Genomic DNA, 18021 nt, shown 5'->3' on the forward strand with positions numbered 1-18021 from the left:
ACACCGCCAGTGTTCAGCTGGACTGTAATAAGTGTTGAGATATATAAAAGGTATGGTATTGGAAAAGCGTGGCCTGGGTGTAGTTGACGCTTAACGCTAGCTGTCATTGCTACAATAAATAAGCCGGCAGACCGTTTCCCTCATTTTTCAGGTGATAGAAATAACCCTGCTGTCCCTTTTTCCCGGCCACCCCCCGTCCTTCTGTTTTCGATTTCTCAGAGCTCCACAGGATATAGGGTCCACAGGTCCAAATTAGCTTTCTTGCACCCAACTAGTGTATCCAAGAGTGTTGCAAAACTGGAGAGCGCGACTCGCCGCGGTGTGATGGGAGAGAGCACCTGCAGCAGACAGATTGAGAGGTTGTAATCACTGAGTTGTGGTTGTACTGGAAAAGTGACTCAAGTGAAAAAAAACCACGGGTACAGATTTTTTTCACAAGCTTCAAAGTCATATTTTACAAGGGCTCACATGCATCTACGCGTCTTCTCACTTTTGCATAAATTTACTTCATAAGAGGGGCCTCACGCGCCCGCCTCCGTGGTTGAGCACAGTTTTTTTCCCCTCCCAATCCTGTAGTTATCGCGCTTACCCCCCGTTGATTTTGAGACGTCCGCCGCCATTTCCGGCTAGGGGAAAGACGTTGCCCTCACCGTGTGTAAATCCACGTTCAGCATGAATACTATTTCCCCTGCCCCCTTTCGCGACAGAACCCCCAGACCTTTTTCTTATGGCATGGTAAGGGTACGGCCTCACTTTGTTACCTAGATTTCAGATACTCCGACTTCCTTCAAAGGCACGGACCGTCCTTGGGCGGTTTCTCAATAGTGTTCTTCTATGGACAGTGTGTCCTGTGTCCTGTGAATTCACGAGTACTGTTGTGTGGGGCCACTTTCAAGTAATTTGACCAAATTTGACATCAAGTTAAACATTTCGCCAAGAATCATCGTGTAACAATCCCCGGAGTCGTGTATCACGACTTTTTTACACTAGCCATTTTACCGAGTTTACACAGGCATGGTACCCGTTGTCTGAAAACTTGTGCCAGTGGCATTGGTATGCCCAGCATTCAATTCGGCCCCCAGTGTACATTTAGCCGCGTACTGGTTTTTCCCTTTTGTCCACACATATTTTAACATTACGTTATTATTAAATCAATAATTAATTTTTAAGAATGTTTTTAAGGCTGAAGAATCGCGTTGGGGATTTGGAATAGAGCAGTTCAACGAAAAATTGATGGTGAAATAAAAAGCCTTCGGATGTTTGGAAAGCTCAGCAAACCGTCGCCGGGACGAGCTGCTACGGACAGCCGGGAATGACCTCTCGCGAGCCGGTCATCAGCTCACAGACCACTCTGGCCCCATCATTAGACATGACTCCTTATGTGCCACACAATTTAGACAGTCCATACGCAGCACCATAAAAGCCAGCGTCCACAAGTTCTGTAAGATAGTTTAAACAATTTTTTAGCCGCTGTCATTTATATGATATCTGTCCCTTCACTCGTGGCTCTCCTCCCTCTCGGGGCTCCTCTTTCTGATCTCTGACAAGTAAACCGACGGCCAGTGACAACTTTACACGGTCCATCTAGAATTTAATCCTATTTTAAAGTTTGCTTTCTGTCAATTTGATAAATTGAATTCCCGAACCAAAGGTTAAAAGGAGTTTTTCCCACCGTCCGCGCCCTTCTTTCTTTTTTCTCCCTTCTTCTGTGATGTTTTTTATTTGTTAGATAGTTAGTGGCCCGTGATAATTAATAAGCACTTGAAATGAAAATACTGATCGGAAGATGAAAAACAAATTTACACAAGGCGTGTGAAGGGTAACGTCCTGCATTATTTTATGAATACACACATCACATGAGAACAGAAAGGGGCAGCCCCCCTCTACGCTGTGGGTGTCGGTGTCGTCACCACGAAACAGGGAGCGTGATCCGCTTCGTCTTGACAAAACACCTGTCAACAGCGTTTTGTGTCGGACCCGAAACTTGCACGACGTCGGCTGTACAGGTACAGCTAGCAAGTACACGGCTCTCCCCTTAGAACACAAGTCCCGTTCTTTGTTACTTGGTTTGACCGATTTTTACATCGCCCCTCTTCCTCTATTGCGGCCGAAAATATCTTCCCATAGACAGAGGAACCGGGGCGTTTCTCAATCCGTGTATCTTATGGAAATGGTGTCCTTGGTTCGTGTCGAAACGGATTAGGTTGTTTGTGGCCCAATCCATATGACCTCCACTACAACAGTATTGTGACGCACTTTCGCCCACAGAAAAGTAAATCCCGGACTCTTTTCCCTGTGAACTCGCACGCCACATTTTTACAGATGGATACATCCGGCCACTGGTAAAATTGTCGGGGATGGCCCCTCTCGGGCAGGTTTATTATCAGCACATCCTTCGATTTCGGTGTGTAACGCATGCTTACGGTTTCCCCTCTCCCCGTTTTCCTTTGGTATCCCCAAACAAAAACATTTTCACAATTCGACGTCTATCATTAAATTCAATAAATTCATTGTCAAGATGTGTGGTATAGGACTTGCCGTACCGATAAAGTAGCTGCCTGCACGCCATTTTTGAACCTATGCGCGTTAATGCCGCAAAATTGATTGGTGACGCGAAATAAAGCTCTTTCGTGAGTTGGAAAGCTCCGCAAAACCTTCCGTGCGGTTTTGTCGAGCTTGCTACGTCCTTTTTTAGCCCCCCTTTCGGACCTATGAATCTCTGTCCGCAGCGGGTCAAGTCAGCCTCAGATAACAGCCACCCCCTCTGGCCCCCACGCTAGAAGCCCACTCTGAACCTTTCACATTTAGTATTTCTAGAACCCACACGCATGCAAAGCCAGGTCCAGTATTATTTGTATATGATGTCCTTTCAAACATTTTTTTTTATCGCCCTGCTATTTATTTACTATCTTTATTGGTCATCTTTAATCCTGGTCTGTTTCTCTCCTCCAGCCTCCATATTCTGCTTCTCTGGAACGTTAACCATTGATATGGCAGTTGCCTAACGTTCACCATCACAGTCCAGCTCATAATGCTTAAACCTATTTTATTACGAATTTCTGGCTGTGCTTTTCAACTAAAATTGAATCTTTCGACACCAATTGTACCATCAGGATGTTTTTCCCCGCAGTTGTGTCACGCACTTCTCGTTCATTGACCGCGCATACGAATAGCACGTTGAATTTTGAAACCACCCAACGACCGCAGGACCAGATTCCCCCCGGAATAAAGCACATCCCAATTTTTTCACCAGAATTTGGATTTGAGGGGTCAAGCGCCCCGTCGACCTTTCCATGCTCTTTACTTATGGAATCACAACTCCTCAAAGACACTTAACTAGTGGCAATTAAGCGACCTTTGGTACGCTGGGGGTGTGCGCATCATAATTAGGCAAGAACGCTTCGTCTAAAACTCCTTCCCCTTCCCCCCCTTCCCCTTTTTTTTTTCCTGTCAACTATGAGCTTTGCTGCTTACGAAACTTGCAGATGTTTCAGGTCTTTCAGGTACATAGGTCTCATGTCACAGTTCCGTATCCCAACGACTCAAGTACGTTTTTGCTAATGTATTGAGAAAACACCCAATGTATTGCAACTTTTGCGTGTATTCATGCAGGCGTGTCTCCATAAATCACCCACATTTTTTTTCTTATGCTGCGCTGACTTTGCCGGTACTCGTTAAAAATACCAAAATATGGGACATAAACGCCGCTGGATTGGTCTTTTTCGAGCCTGGCCGTGCAGGCCTGAAATAATAATTTATATTAGTACTCTTTTAGGTTGGCAGATATATGTGTTATGACACCGGTACGTCTTCCGACATCCATGTAAGCTTAACAGCTCGCAATGCTCGCGGCAACCTTGTCTGTTATAATCCAGGGATGATGAAACCACCCGAGCTAACGTTATGCCGAATGATTTACTATAAATTAAACATTCGGCGAGTAGCGCGCCCTAGGTGTGCTGTACTCATGCTTAAAGTGAACCGTACCGTGAATGTTCCACTCTCGTTTTATATTTGCCGTTAAGTATATGCGTAACGTTAGCAGAGACTTTAGAACAGTTGGCGTGTTATCATATGGTTGTATCTGTAGACGGTGTATGGTATTTTTATACTGCACCGTCCGCTCTAAATTCACTATGTTCACGAATGGCTGACATGTTATGAGTAGTTCCCCCAGGCTTATATAACCGTTGTCTTATATGCGTTTCAAAAGTTATCCATCTTTTTGTTGTGTAACTGTCTTTTAACAGGATATATAAGGATTTTGGCGGTCACTTCATAGGACGGCAAAGCACTTACGACCAGCAGCGGATGACAGCTGGCAATAAAGAGATGTTGAAGACATTCTTTGCACGATATTAGAGATTCAGCATTCCTAACCATGATTTATATGCAATTTGCGAATATTTCAATGGTGGTGTCTGTGTCAGTACGTGCTTGGGCGTGTGTATGATCGAGATAACCGTCTTTTAATGTCTTTTATTTTTGTTAAATGTAATAATGTGACCTGGACAGGGAAACTGTACAAAAACCAAATAACCAATTCAGATGTTCTCATCTCGTTTCTTAACTCAGCGTATACATGTTTTAAAAAAGTAATAACAAAATAGCAGTTATATATAGCTTGCAGTTTCTACTTGGCATTATTCACTGAACACTTACTTTGATCAACCAGCCGTCCAAAAAATATGTGACACCTGGTGCTCTAATTTTAGCACCAGATGCATTTTTGTACCACGCCAGTTGATTATTGTGTTCTCTGTCTATACATTTATGATAGATACAAAGACCAAGTCACCTGAAATGGTGTGGCTGTAGTTACGGTGATTTCTGAAGGTTACAGTAGGGTTGTGACTATCTCTGATAACAGCTTCAAAAATATGTGACCTCCTCGGGCAAGACAAGGATCTGCCAGAGTGATTATTGTTCCTTGTCCTATCAGTTGAAGATGACAAGCACCTGAAATGTAGTTGGTTGTGGTGGACAGGTAATTTCTTATTGACACATGGTCAAACTTGATTATGATGGTGTAGGTATGTTTTGGGACAATCTAAAATGACGCTCACACATACATATTACTTATTCATTGGTATGGCTAATTCCTTCCACGCTCTTGTAGATCAGGGATATACATCATCATGCTGCAGAAGTTGAGTTTTATTATTTATACCCACCCGCATCCTCATGATATAAGTCCGCTCTGTGTGATGTTATTACGGGGCCACAACAGAAATAACATTACACTTTTGACCCCACACTAGAATTCCAATTTTATGTAGCTTCTTTGCTTCTAGATTTTACAATTTAGACATCTAGTTCACTCATTAATACAGCCTATACCTCATTTAGGATGTAATATACCACACATTTCTCCATTTCCCTTTTTATAAAAAGCACAGCAGTTTCGTCTGATAGAGTACACACAGCCTGTGAACGACAGGTCGTTTTCTGCTTTAAGTAAGACATAATTTGCCCACACTTGTGGCCACAGACCCCTCTACATGCTCATCCTACATACCCGATGGCACAGAATGCGCCGCGTTAATTTCCGGCACAAACCGCCGCTCCCCTCCCCCTTTTTTTCTTCCCCCCCTTTTTACGTACTTTCCGCAATAGGATTTGTTGGTGTGATTTGCGCGATCCGCGAAGGACAATGCTTTCGCCCATAATTTGTATCATTTCTCATGTCTATGGGAATCATTTGTTGTGAGTGGAAGGACTCCGTCCTTTGGAGGAATTTCGGCGGCCCTGAGACATCTTTGAGATTCACCGTGTTCCTGCCCCGTGGGGCCCGGGGACGACGTCGGCATTCACCCACAAAGCCCTACCAGTCTTGACAGGCACCATTGTCCTCCTCGGACCCACTCCGCCCCCCGCCCGCGGCAATATTATACCCACCACAGTGTTTCGGCTCGCCGATTGCAGCCTGTAAGCCTTTTTTCCACTTCAGTGTGTTTTCTTACCAACCCGAAAAGTTGAGTGGAAAACACAGTCTATTCTTTTTGGGGGGGACTGGGGTTTTACGTTAGGGGCGATGTTCTGACGGGGGGTTGTTATCTTTGAGATTCAAATGGGCACATCATTCTACAAGAGTAAGTCAGGGCACTGTATATCACTCAGCCTCCAGGAAAGGAGAATTATGTCTGGAACGATTTTGAGTCTTTTTTTTTATGTGCCACGTGCTCATTTTAGTCTGTAGCCTACCAATCTCAGAATAGCAGTGGCACAATTGAGTTTCCGTCCCTTATCTTCTAGGTCGATACACCTCAGATAGTGTGTTCAGGAAGTGTTCCAACGGAGGAACAGAGTGTCACTTTTTTCACAAAACCAATTAGTAACACACTGGTTTTGTTAGAATTATTTTGATGTAACTCCATTATTAATAGTATCAACTCACAGTGTAGGTAACGGTTTGTTCATTGTGCCTGACCCCCGATCACGCAAACACAAAGCTACCTGTAGAAAACCGTTTATTGCATTATGAATTTCTAGATGTTGCAATTAAAAAATGAACCCTTGTGTTGTCTTCCCGTTACATTATTGAAATCTAACCTTTTGTTGTAATCTGTTCTGATTTTTTTGTTAAATTAATAATACAAACATGTCATACTTTTCTCCCCCCTACCCACTTCTTGCATCCGCCTTTTTTTTCCCATATGTTTGTCACCTTTTTTGATCCCGTGCTAACACATACGTACACTAAACTTTATCACTTCAGTGTTAGGTTTTGGGGAACTTATGGTTTTTTAATAAACACCCATTTGATTAGAAATCACCGACGAATGTTTTTGAGTTGGACAAACAAAATTGGAATTATTTACCAATTTAAAGGAATGTGTGTTGCTTTGGATAATCCAGACTGGAATATATCAAATTTTTTAGTTTTCAAAACTCTTCTCTAAATCAAACTACTTCAACGTGTTTTTTTTTTCCAAATGCTACTAAATATGTGTATACTACAATAACCCCAAAATATTGAAAGCGTATTTGATTTTTGTACTGACCACAGAGCGTTGTTGTGGATTAGAATAATCAGGTTATTTGGGGGTACCTCCCCTAGTTAAAAAGAAAAAATTTGCTAACAGCGAAAACGGGTCAATTTGACCCGCCCGAGGAAACTGTAGGCAACAACTTTAGCCTGACCTTACAACTGTTCATGGTTTATCCTTGATACCTCAATGACTTCTATAAAAGCGTTGGGTTGTTTCAGATATATGTTTCAAGCCACATGCTTGTAGCTGTAAGCCTGCTCCATATAAAATCAACCATCTGAAAGGTCTGCACTACTCCCAGTCGTCTGAGCGCATATAGCAGGTGTGTGTTATGGCAGAGAGGAACACGCCGAAGGGAGCAGGACATGGTTTACTTGAAAGCCCAGGACTGTGTTCGCTCAACACAGACATCCGGGTTGAGCGGCGAGCTGACCCGAGGGATTTTGCGGTCAATCGTCTTGGGAATTTATGGGACTGGGTTCGAACCTTGTTTCTTATATCATAGGGTACCACAGCCAGAGCCACTATTTGAACTGTGGCACTTTGATTACGTCGGCTTCTCTCGGACCATGCATGACTGTTTCAAACAACGGACAGACGTGGTCTGAGTGAGTGTGTTTGATTGTGAGTACCACCCCCCCCACGCACGAGACCAAGGGCCCCACCGTTCACCCCCCCCCCCCCATCCCCATTTTTTTACATTCCCACCCCCCCCCCCCTATACCCTTTTCACCCCCCATTGGCTTGTAGTTCTCCTGTGCCTGAAGTGAGCGAATACTTCTGGTTCCGCCATGTAGGGTGTTAATCTTCTGGGCCCTGACGTTGTGATATACAGTGCCCTGACTACTCTTCTGTACCGATTCGTTTGCAGGTACACTTAGCCTCACATACAGATTACACCCCCACCCTCTCGGCCCCAATTAACCCAGGGGGATAGGACTGTGTGTTCCAACTCACTTTTCGCGGTGGGAAAATCACACACTTGATGAATAAAGGATGATCTTTTTTGTTTTTGGATATAGCTGAACCCACTCAGTCTGTCGCAGGGCAGCTAGCACCCCCGTCACCAACAATGCATACATTTTCATTCTCAATTCATTAAATTTCCTAGCTTGCATTCTATTACAAACACTCCCTGCCCCCCATATTGTACCCAATTGCTGTGTGTATCACTACTTGTCTGTGCTACGTCATTTTACCCCCCCTACTACGTCTGTTCGGATGCGCCCTCGAATACTGCTAATGACAATATCTTTTGGCGCCCCTAATATGAATGTTAGTATAATGCTCAGATGTGAAGAGTGCTGATACGGCAATTTTTCGCAGTGAAAGCGTTCTGAGTGGTACGAATAGGCGGAGCTGTCACCCCGGATGTTGAGAGCGACGGGGACTCACCGTTTCATCGTTATTATTTTGTGGCACTTTGTGTATTGATTTACACCTTCTGTCCCCTGACACCCTCACCTTGGTGATTAAGTCACGGCGATGCTGTATTGGCACAGATCACAATGCAAATGGACATCTGTTTGCTTCCTGCCGGTTGGATCAATTGGAGTATGACCTGCTTGAACCGGGGGGGAGTCAATACCGATGGTTCACTATACTTATGCAGTCGCTTGTGAAGAATCCTGTCATCTTTCCAGATGCTATTTCAAAAGCTGTGATCTAGATTTTATTCATTATTCTCTATTTCGACGTGGGGTTTTGTTTCCGTGCCACTGGATATTGAATCACTGACCTAGATACAGTTGAAGTTTTGCAAAGCAGCCTGGCTGGTTGACTACCCGCACCAACATCTTGATTATATGTCAAACCTCGCTCGCCATTGCAAATATGATTCACCCAGTCGATACACGTGGGACGTGAGTGATTGGACCACCCCGGCTTGACAACGGATAGCTGTCAAAAATACCGCCTTTTCATTCTGTCAGCAATCGAAGCTAGCCTTACAGGTTATCCAGGGTTTATCACAGCGTTATGTCCTGTAATCACAGTTTGTGTAACTGTATGAATTAAGACAGGCGATTGAGACTAAATTTTATCATAAAAACAGGTCATTTGATGGGCAAGTGTCCATCTGTAGCCTGTCGGAGAGACTGTGCCCCAACTTCAACGATCACATGTGATAATATTGTTATGTACGTCTTTTCCTTCTAGTTAAACGCTAGAATTGCTCTAGTCTATGATCCGTAGTCTCATTCGCAGTATTTATATTGAATTTTAAATACAGACACACCCTCTGTCCGGCAGACGGCGAAACTCACCTCATGCGCCCTGCTAATAACTTAATACTTAAATGCGTTCCCCTCTCTGCTGGTCCTGAGCCACAATTTGTCCCTTATTATTACGTGTATGACTCTGCCTGCGGATCTTTAAAACACTTTCTGCGATTGTAACCTTTTTTGTAATTTATTAATTACCTTGATGAAAAGAATTCGTGAATTATTGTGACAAGCTACACGTACCTTTGATGTGGGGCGGTCCATGATTGTTTATTACCCACTGTAATGTCGACGCATGTGATTGAGGTATGTTTTTTTGGGGGGGGAAGGAAGATCGAACCCAGAGCCCATTGCATCCAGCAGGGATGACGTGCTCTATTACATCGTGTGTGTGCCTTTTGTCGACAATTGGTGGGTAAATATGCATTTTTGGTTAGCTTATGGGTGTCATTTGAAGGGGCACGGGTTCTGCACAAGGTACGTACGTTTTCTAGTTGTATCCCCCGAGGCACCATTTCCTACAGGTCTCCTTAACCTGTCATTGTTTTCCGCTGTTCTGTACGCATGATCTCTACGCTAAGTCTTGAGCTATCCTTTCACACCACTCCTTTCTTACCCCCTTTCTCTCCAGATACTTCCTCGCTCTTCACAGTCGGCACCTTTGATTTGGGCTGAATCTTTTAAAGCAAGATGTTCCTGTGCCGGAGAGCCGAACAGGCACCCGGGACGAACTTGGGCGACTATGCGGCATAAGGGTAGCGGGGCAACCCAGGATTGTACTGTCTTAGACGTAACTCACCTTCACCCCACACCCCAACTCGACTGTCACGTTCTCGTCTAAACCCGAACTCCCTATTTTTTAACATCATTCTCTATCCTCCATTTGCCCTCCTTTCTTTCATTATTTAGAAACTCAAAATCACGCTCACCCCCAACACTCATTTTTAACATATTTTATACTCGCCAGCTACTTACTCTTTATTTCTTGCCTGTCATTGTATGCATGATTTCCTGCCGTTCACTAGTTCTAAGTCTGAACAAACGTTTGATTTGATCGGGCTAAGAGGCTGTTGTCAATACCAGCGAAGGCATGATAACGTAATTGCTGGGATCTCCCCGGCGACCTTTCGGCCTGGCATTGTTTTCAAACCCATGATATCGACACCAATATAACACCAAGCTGATTCACCACAATGCACACCGGAACCTCTTGTCGTAATGTCCGCACTTGAGATCTAGTGTGGGATTTGTTTAACTATTTTGCGCAAATTGGGCAACAGTTCAGGGACATCGAATAATTCTCGATATAACTCAACATTATCACGTTCCTTTTTTGTGTTTTGTGAAAAGTGTTGGGGAAATGCAGTTCGCCCATTTGTTCCTTGTCTGCTCGACTAAAATCAACGCATTTCATCCGCTTTTCCATTTGACACGCACAGCTACACATTGATAGGTTTGTAAAGATTGAGGAATAATAAAGTGCCGGCCCATCGCTGAGTTTATGCCACGCCACACAATTTTTTAACCTTCAAATCATGCGGAGACACGACAATTGCAATTTGCACTACTACACACAGAGCAAAATCACTACGCTCTTTAGTTTTCAGATACATTGAGAGCCTCCCAGACCATTTCTAAAATCATTACACTCCAGGCCAGCAACAAACAGTGGAGCAGATATTATTATATCCTTCCACCATCTGACCCAGAGTCGGATAACGTTGCAACAACAAAGCTGAGATCCGTGGGCAGGGCGTGTACGGAGAATAATCGATTTATGAACGGTTCAGCATGCAGCCTTTTAGGCTACTAATAAGCAAACAAGGCCGGGGAACATTACGATCTCTACAGTTTGAAACTCGAGCGAGACTGTTATTAATTGTGTTTTTGATATTGCGACGTCCGTGCAGTGTGGGTTGCGGGTTTGGCGACGGGTGGGGGGGGGGATCAGATCCAAAGCTGTCTACCTACATATTTCGCATCCCCTGAATATTTCTGAACATGAATCAGGCTGCCAGACTGTCTATCATCACTAACTGATTTTATCTCTCACAATTTCTGATTTCAGTCTGATAAATTACCAGGTAGGTGTGTGTTGTGGGTGTGTGTGTTCACACCGCACATATGGATTGGGATTGGACAGCAGTCCATATATTGTGGCGTTAATGATTAATTTAATTTTATCTCCCGACACAAAACTTGTTGTTCACATTAAGGGATTTTCTGCTGGGTGGTTGTGTGTGTGGTGTGTTGGTTTGGGTGTGGCGGTGTGGTGTGGAGGTTTTAATTTCGGACTTGTGTATCTATTCATGTTTAACATCCCATTAGCGTTGTCATGAGCTCTGGTTGCTTTTTTTTCCCCCCCCCCCCCTGGCCCTGCCTGGGTAGATTGTGTCTGCCAAAGTGGCAGTTGCAGCCGCCGAGAAGGAGCCCAGCAATCAGCAATACATCAAACGAGGGAGAACTGACGCAAGTGCATGACGCGATAATGGTGGAGCAATGTGAAATTCTCACTGGACACGATCTTGAGATGAGTGTCTGCACCATTACCTCACTTGGAAATTTCCGCTGTTTATTGTTTTAGGAAGCTAATCAACGTGATGGAACTTATGACCTTGGCTTCGCATATCTTGTGTGCATCTCATAATGCGCAGACTCCAGGTATTTTTACAGCCTGTTTAGTTTTATATACCTACTGGGTTTGCCTACCACCCCCCCACCCCCACCATCCGATTAGTTGGGTCACACCAGTGACTAGAAATTCGGCAATAGGTGCTAAACCGAGCCTTTGGGTATACTTGCTCTGAATTTGAGAAAATGAATAGCTAGATGGGCCCCTATCTGGAATCTTCCCCTTATGCGCAGTATAAGGGGCAAGTGAAACCCTCTTTCTGTGCTTTTGCTAGTCACAAGAGAATGTGCGACCACCTATTTTTTCTTTTTTTATTGAGATTGACTCGATGCTAGGAGACCTGCATCCATGGCCTCCTCCAAATTCATAGCAACCAGTGCACGTCTTGTCAACCCGTTTGGCTACACCCCCAGCTGTCCACTCGGGACCATTTTAATTAGCGTTTGGATGATACACATCATTTCATAGAGTACTAACAACTGTACAATCTTTGCTGTGCGTGCAATTGCTCAATTTGTGACATATGTTTTGACCATCGATTACACCAGACATCCCAGTTGGGCACGTTTGATGACTTCATTCATGCGTGCACGCATGTGACCGGATGTGACTCCTTTGAGTACTGCAGGGTTGGTGACAGGGAGGGTTGAAGTGCATAGAAAACAGATTTATTGGTGTAAATTCTACAAACATGAGAGCAAGTAACCCAAGCTTAAGCTTGCGGGGAAGTCTAATGAAGGAAAGGAAATCCTCTTGACATCTGCTAGGTTTTACGCAACGAGGATCACATGTTGGACGACATCTTTCACTGAGCGCGCCTAACTCCCTGTCCCACCAATCGCGCTCCCTCATAAATGGTAAAGCTGTGAGAACCCGATGGTGATGACTTTATCCTCAACATGACCCGAATACGATTATTTGACATGCATACCAATAAAAGTGTTTTGGGTGACAGCCCGATTACCCTTAAATTGGTACGTATTTTTCACAGCATTTTTTTCCAAAACGCAACATGTGCAGCAAGGACGTAGCATTCTAATAGTTTAGGTCTCATTGAAATGGCTGAATACACGTGGGCGCCTGTTATCAACAAGACAAGGCTTTAATAGTTGCATCGCCACGTAGGGTCACTTTATCAGTTGATATCACTTAATTTAAAATATGGTGTGCGGTTGCAAGACCGTTATGTCCTTTGGGATAGCTACGACGACAGTGACCAACAAAGCAAGAATGAGAAAACATATCCCTGGACTCATCGAACATGCCCTTTATAGCTCGCTTACATTAGTCACGATGCCTGACGAAGACATAGTGTTAGGGGGTTGTGTCGTATTAACCAATTTGTCGATTATCCTTTTGGCCCGTTTTTCCCCCTAAGATTATACTATGTGTGTGTTTTTGTTTGCATACCCCTATGGGTTGTGTTGTATTGTTCGTGTCGGTGGTCTACTATATCTTTATATATTTATATAAATACTTTATCAACTTACATCACCCATATTCCATGCTTCAACAGTGTCTTCTGGGGCGTTAACACATAACAATTTAGTGGTTTCCGCGAAACTCCAATTACACAATTGATTCACATATTAATCTCCTCATCCCCCTCTCCGTGAATGAATAGCTGTAGACGTCAAGCATAACAAGGTTAGAAAGAATAACGAGTTTAGCGACTGTATCTTGTATCCCAATAGATGTTTTTACATCAGGACTTGCTTTCGTCAAAGAATACTCCCATTTGCAGCAATTTGACAGATTGCAGACTTGGCATCTAGCTGTTAATTTGTGGAGGTAATCTGGAGAAAATTGCACCCCACGCTCAAGAGCAGCTACCACAAAGTTGGATTGGTTTGGGATGGGCCTTCTTGCGTACCATGACGGTCAAGCGCTCCCACAACCGCTCAATGAGGGGTTCAGATCTGGCGAATGGCTGGCCACTCCATTACCGATAGAATACCAGTTCCGCTTTCTGCTACCTAAATAGTTACTGGCCCAATTTGGAGGGTGTTTAGGTCATTGTCCTGCTGTGGATGGAAATTGGCTCCATCAAGCGCTGTTTCCAGCGGTATGGCAGGGCCAGCATGGCGTTGCAAAGGAGTGAATGGAGTGATAGACTCCTTATTCAGAATCCATCTGTACCTGTACAAATTCTCACAAATACCAGCACCCAAAGCCAACCCCAGCATCATTATTACTCCCACCACCTTAACAGATGCTCCTCTGTCAGGCATTCTTAAGCATCTTTTCATTGTTCTGTCGTTCACAAAACGCGTCTTGGTGAGCCCAAACACCTCAACTGGATCATCCGTACACAACACTTTTTTCCATCTCCTCTGTCCGATGTCTGTGTTCTTTTGCCCATCTTAATCTTGTTCTTTTATTGGACGTCTCAATATGGCTTTTTCTTTGCATCTGAAATGAAGCCCCAGAATCCCGCAGCCGCCTCGTCACTGTAGATGTTATGAACACTGGTGTGTTGCGGGTACTATTTAATGAGGGGCATGCCAGTTGGGGACCTGTGAGGCGTTTCTGTTTCTCAAACTATAGACTCACTGTATTATTATTCTTGACTCAGTTGATGCAACGCGGCTCCCACTTTTTTTCTACTCCTGGTAGAGCCTGTGTGAGTCCTCTGGAAGCGTACTCTTTTCCCCCTTTTTTTTTTTATTCCCATAGTGAGTGTTCCTAAGTGTTAAGTATAACAGTGAAAGTTTAGAGATCACAATCACGTTGTAGGGTACGGACATATCTTCATGTATCATGATCTCTGTTCACGCAGAACACGGGTACAGATTTTTTTCACAAGCTCTCAAATCATATTCTACAAGTGCTCACATTGCATCTGCGCTCTCTAGTCATATTCTACAAGTGCTCAAGTCATATTTTACAAGTGCTCACATCGCATCTACGCGCTCTCACTTTTGCACCAAATTTACCTTCATAAGAGGGGCTCACGGCAGCTCCCGTGGTTGAGTACAGTTTTTTTCCCCTCCCATCCTGTAGTCTACTCGTGCCCCCCCGGGAGAGAGTCCGCGCCCCCCCCCCCCCCCCCCCCACTGGGATAGACAATTGGTCAGGGGATAGGGATCTGAACATCGTCTTGGATCCACTGTTGGGACTAAGCAGAGAGGAATTGCGGATGCACAAACTGGGAATTGGGGGGGGAAATGGCTTGTTAGTTATTATGCTTCCTCTTCTTCTTCTTTAGTTTTGGCCTGTGGTTGTTGTTTTTTGCCGCTTGGCAACAAACAGGCATTATGTCACCAACCGGAACAGAGCGGGCTTTAACTTGCAATCTAGGAGCAATGTTTCCCCAAACTGCTTTTTTCACGTGTAACATTTCTGATTTTATTTTGTAGTACTGAATTACTAAGATGCTTAAGGAAAATGTAGTGGAGTAAAAGTATAAAATGTATTCAGGAAATGTAGTGCAGTAAAAGATAGTAAGTCAAAGTTTAAGATCCATCAGTAGGTGACTTTTAGTTGAATTTTGTTGTTTACAGCTATGACTAAAGGTGACTATAGGTTAAAACAATATAATATAATATTAATTTAATATATTTTAACCTGCCTTCTATGTTCTTTTAAGTCTCTACTTGAGACCTGTGAGCCCTGACCCGCTGTTAACCTGAGAGCTTCCCGCAGCCAGAATCAGCAAGATGGAGGAGGAGGCCAGGTGCTTCCTGGGGAGGTTTGTGCAAGAGTTCCCAGCTGCTCTGGAGGAAGGCAGTCTGCTGCCTGTCAGACCCATGAGCTGCAAAGTGTCCCTGGAGGAGCTGCATGGAGAGTGTCTGGAGCTGGGCCTGAGGCTGCTTGCTGTCAGGTATGACTGGGAGGGAGCGGTTCACTAGCAAGCCAAACTAAACTTTAAGATCATAGACTTTTAAAAAGTTATTCAGGCGTGGTTCATTTCAGTGAGTGGGACTATGTGCAGGCAGTGCTCTGGTCAAGCACTAAACAATACAGTGAACAAATCTTTGGTTCAAATTGTTTTAGTGAATTGACTGAAGTGATTTAGTACACTACTGTGACAATTTTGCCATTCACTATGACTTATTTTTGCTTCTTTATAACCCAAGTCAATAAAAGTTTTTTTAGCTTGCATTTTTACGTTTTGATGTAAATGAAAATGTTTGGCTTGCACGTCAAAAAGTTTTGAGTCTAAAAGTTTTGTGAGTCAAAAATGGCTTAGATAAGAACCTATTCGTGGGCTTGACTGCTTTTCAGAGAATGTTTTATGAAGATATTCAACACATATTAGGGCTTGTTGCATGTTTAATTGTGCTAAAGACCCTCTAAGACGCTCCAGTTCTTTCAGTGAGTGAAATATTATTTTATTTATTTTGGGTTATACGTTAGCATTATTAGCACGTTAACTAGCAATGGGAGCCAAGTAAGCCACAGTTAGTAATATTAAACCGGCATGCACCAAAGTCAAAATGTAACTTAATAAATAAGTGCTAAAATGTAGAGTGATAATACTTTTGAACAAAAGGTGTTTGTGTGAGGAAGGAAAATAAAGGTTTGCTGTGTTATTTGGGAACGTGCTGCGATAGCGATGTTTGATTTACAATGAATGGTAACACATTGAAGAACACCATTCGTTCCAGACAAAACATTCCTGAGAAGAGGGCTGCAAAAGTGCAGAGTTTAATTGCATTTTATAACATCAAAAACCAACTCCAGCCTTACCAATACCATATTGCATCATCTAGGTTAACGTCATTATTTTAAAGTTACACACACTGTAACTTTACACAGCACCCATTAGCTGAGTGACTTGCTTCAAAGCTAATGAGCTGGTTAACATGCTAGTAATGCTAACAAAATAATATTTCTCTCACCAAAAGAACTGGAGCATAGACTTCTTGGAGGGTCTGTTGGAACAATTAAACATGCAGAAAGCCACATCACGTGTCCAGTCTATTCATAAAACATTCTTTGATTAGAACAAACACGGCCGGGAGGTCAAGTGTAGATTTAGGTGAAGACACTGGACGCCATCTACCAGAGCTGCAGAAGTTGAATGTGGGTGTGGCCATGCTGTCCACCATTAGAAACTCTTATATATATATATATTTATTTATAAAATTGTATTTTCTAGTTGAAGAAAGGAATAAGTAGTAAAGAAAGAGCTGTGAAAAACATTCATGAAAATGCAGACATATGAAACTAATGGTTTAACAAATCTAAGACCTAAAATACATTGCTAGAAAAGCTGAAAGCCAAACTGTAAGGCTGAATCCCATCTCCATCTTACCCCTACCCCTTGGCCCTTGAAACCAAGGGGTAAGGGGTAGGGGTGAAAACATACCCCTATGAAATGGGACACCACTTGGTGACATCACCATACAGAATTTATCACAAACCTCCAAGATGCCGTCTGTCTGTTGATTGTGTGGGTTTGGACAACAGTGTCATATGCATTTAAATATTTATATATTTTAGGTTCACTTTGGTAGTGCAGAGGCAGATGTTCTTATCTGTGTAGTACTTAGGTCTGTTTGCAATACAAATGTGTATACACATGTATTATGTATACATACATATACACCCTGTATACATGGTGTATACATACATATACACCATGTATCTATGGTGTGTATATCTATTTCAGCTATCACCGTTTTGAATGTCATTGATGTTCACAAAAACATTTTGTTGACAAAAATCTCTTTATTGGTGATAAATTGAACATAACAGGCAAAAACGTTACATAAAATTATGTTACAGAACCATTATCAACTATTAGAACCATAACTAACATGTCGCACACATAAAAAGGCTTCAAATATGTAAAACTAAAAAATACAAACAAGCTCGAGCAGTTGTCTTGCGGGGTCTGCCTGACCTGGGCTTGTCAGAAACGTCTCCAGTGTCTTCAAATGTTTTTTTTATCCTCTGTACTTGACGCTGAGACAAATTGAAGGTGTCTGCCACATCAGCAGTGGATCTGGTCTTCAGCCTCTTGATAATCAAATCTTTAGTCTCAGGGTGAATCTTAGGCATGTTTGCAGATATCTAGTTGCAGTTGATGTGAAGGTCTAGTGTACTGGGGTTGTTTTTATACACACCTGAGACCTAATTGATCCATTATTTTTCACAGGTGAAGCTCATAAGACAAGGCGACAACATTTATGTCTTTGCAAAAATTGACTCAATGGGCTTTACCAAG

The 18021-nt window shown here is 43.2% G+C and overlaps 1 protein-coding gene and 1 long non-coding RNA gene across 4 annotated transcripts in view; both read left to right on the forward strand.

Annotated features, from left to right (window-relative positions):
- ppm1f (protein phosphatase, Mg2+/Mn2+ dependent, 1F) overlaps nt 1–18021 on the forward strand; it is a 134884-nt gene that overhangs the window by 20013 nt on the left and 96850 nt on the right. For all 3 annotated transcript variants that reach the window (XM_032511259.1, XM_032511258.1, XM_032511260.1), the window contains exon 2: nt 15436–15669. In XM_032511259.1, coding sequence (XP_032367150.1) covers nt 15506–15669 — 164 coding nt within the window. In that variant the 5' untranslated portion in view covers nt 15436–15505. The remainder of the gene's footprint in view (nt 1–15435; nt 15670–18021) is intronic.
- Nucleotides 15724–18021, forward strand: part of LOC116686289 (uncharacterized) — a 4481-nt gene continuing 2183 nt past the window's right edge. Inside the window, exons 1-2 of the long non-coding RNA XR_004331210.1 lie at nt 15724–15736; nt 16000–16005. This is a non-coding gene — a long non-coding RNA (uncharacterized LOC116686289). The remainder of the gene's footprint in view (nt 15737–15999; nt 16006–18021) is intronic.

The sequence above is a fragment of the Etheostoma spectabile genome, unplaced genomic scaffold (genome assembly GCF_008692095.1).
Source record: "Etheostoma spectabile isolate EspeVRDwgs_2016 unplaced genomic scaffold, UIUC_Espe_1.0 scaffold342, whole genome shotgun sequence".
Taxonomy (NCBI): domain Eukaryota; kingdom Metazoa; phylum Chordata; class Actinopteri; order Perciformes; family Percidae; genus Etheostoma; species Etheostoma spectabile.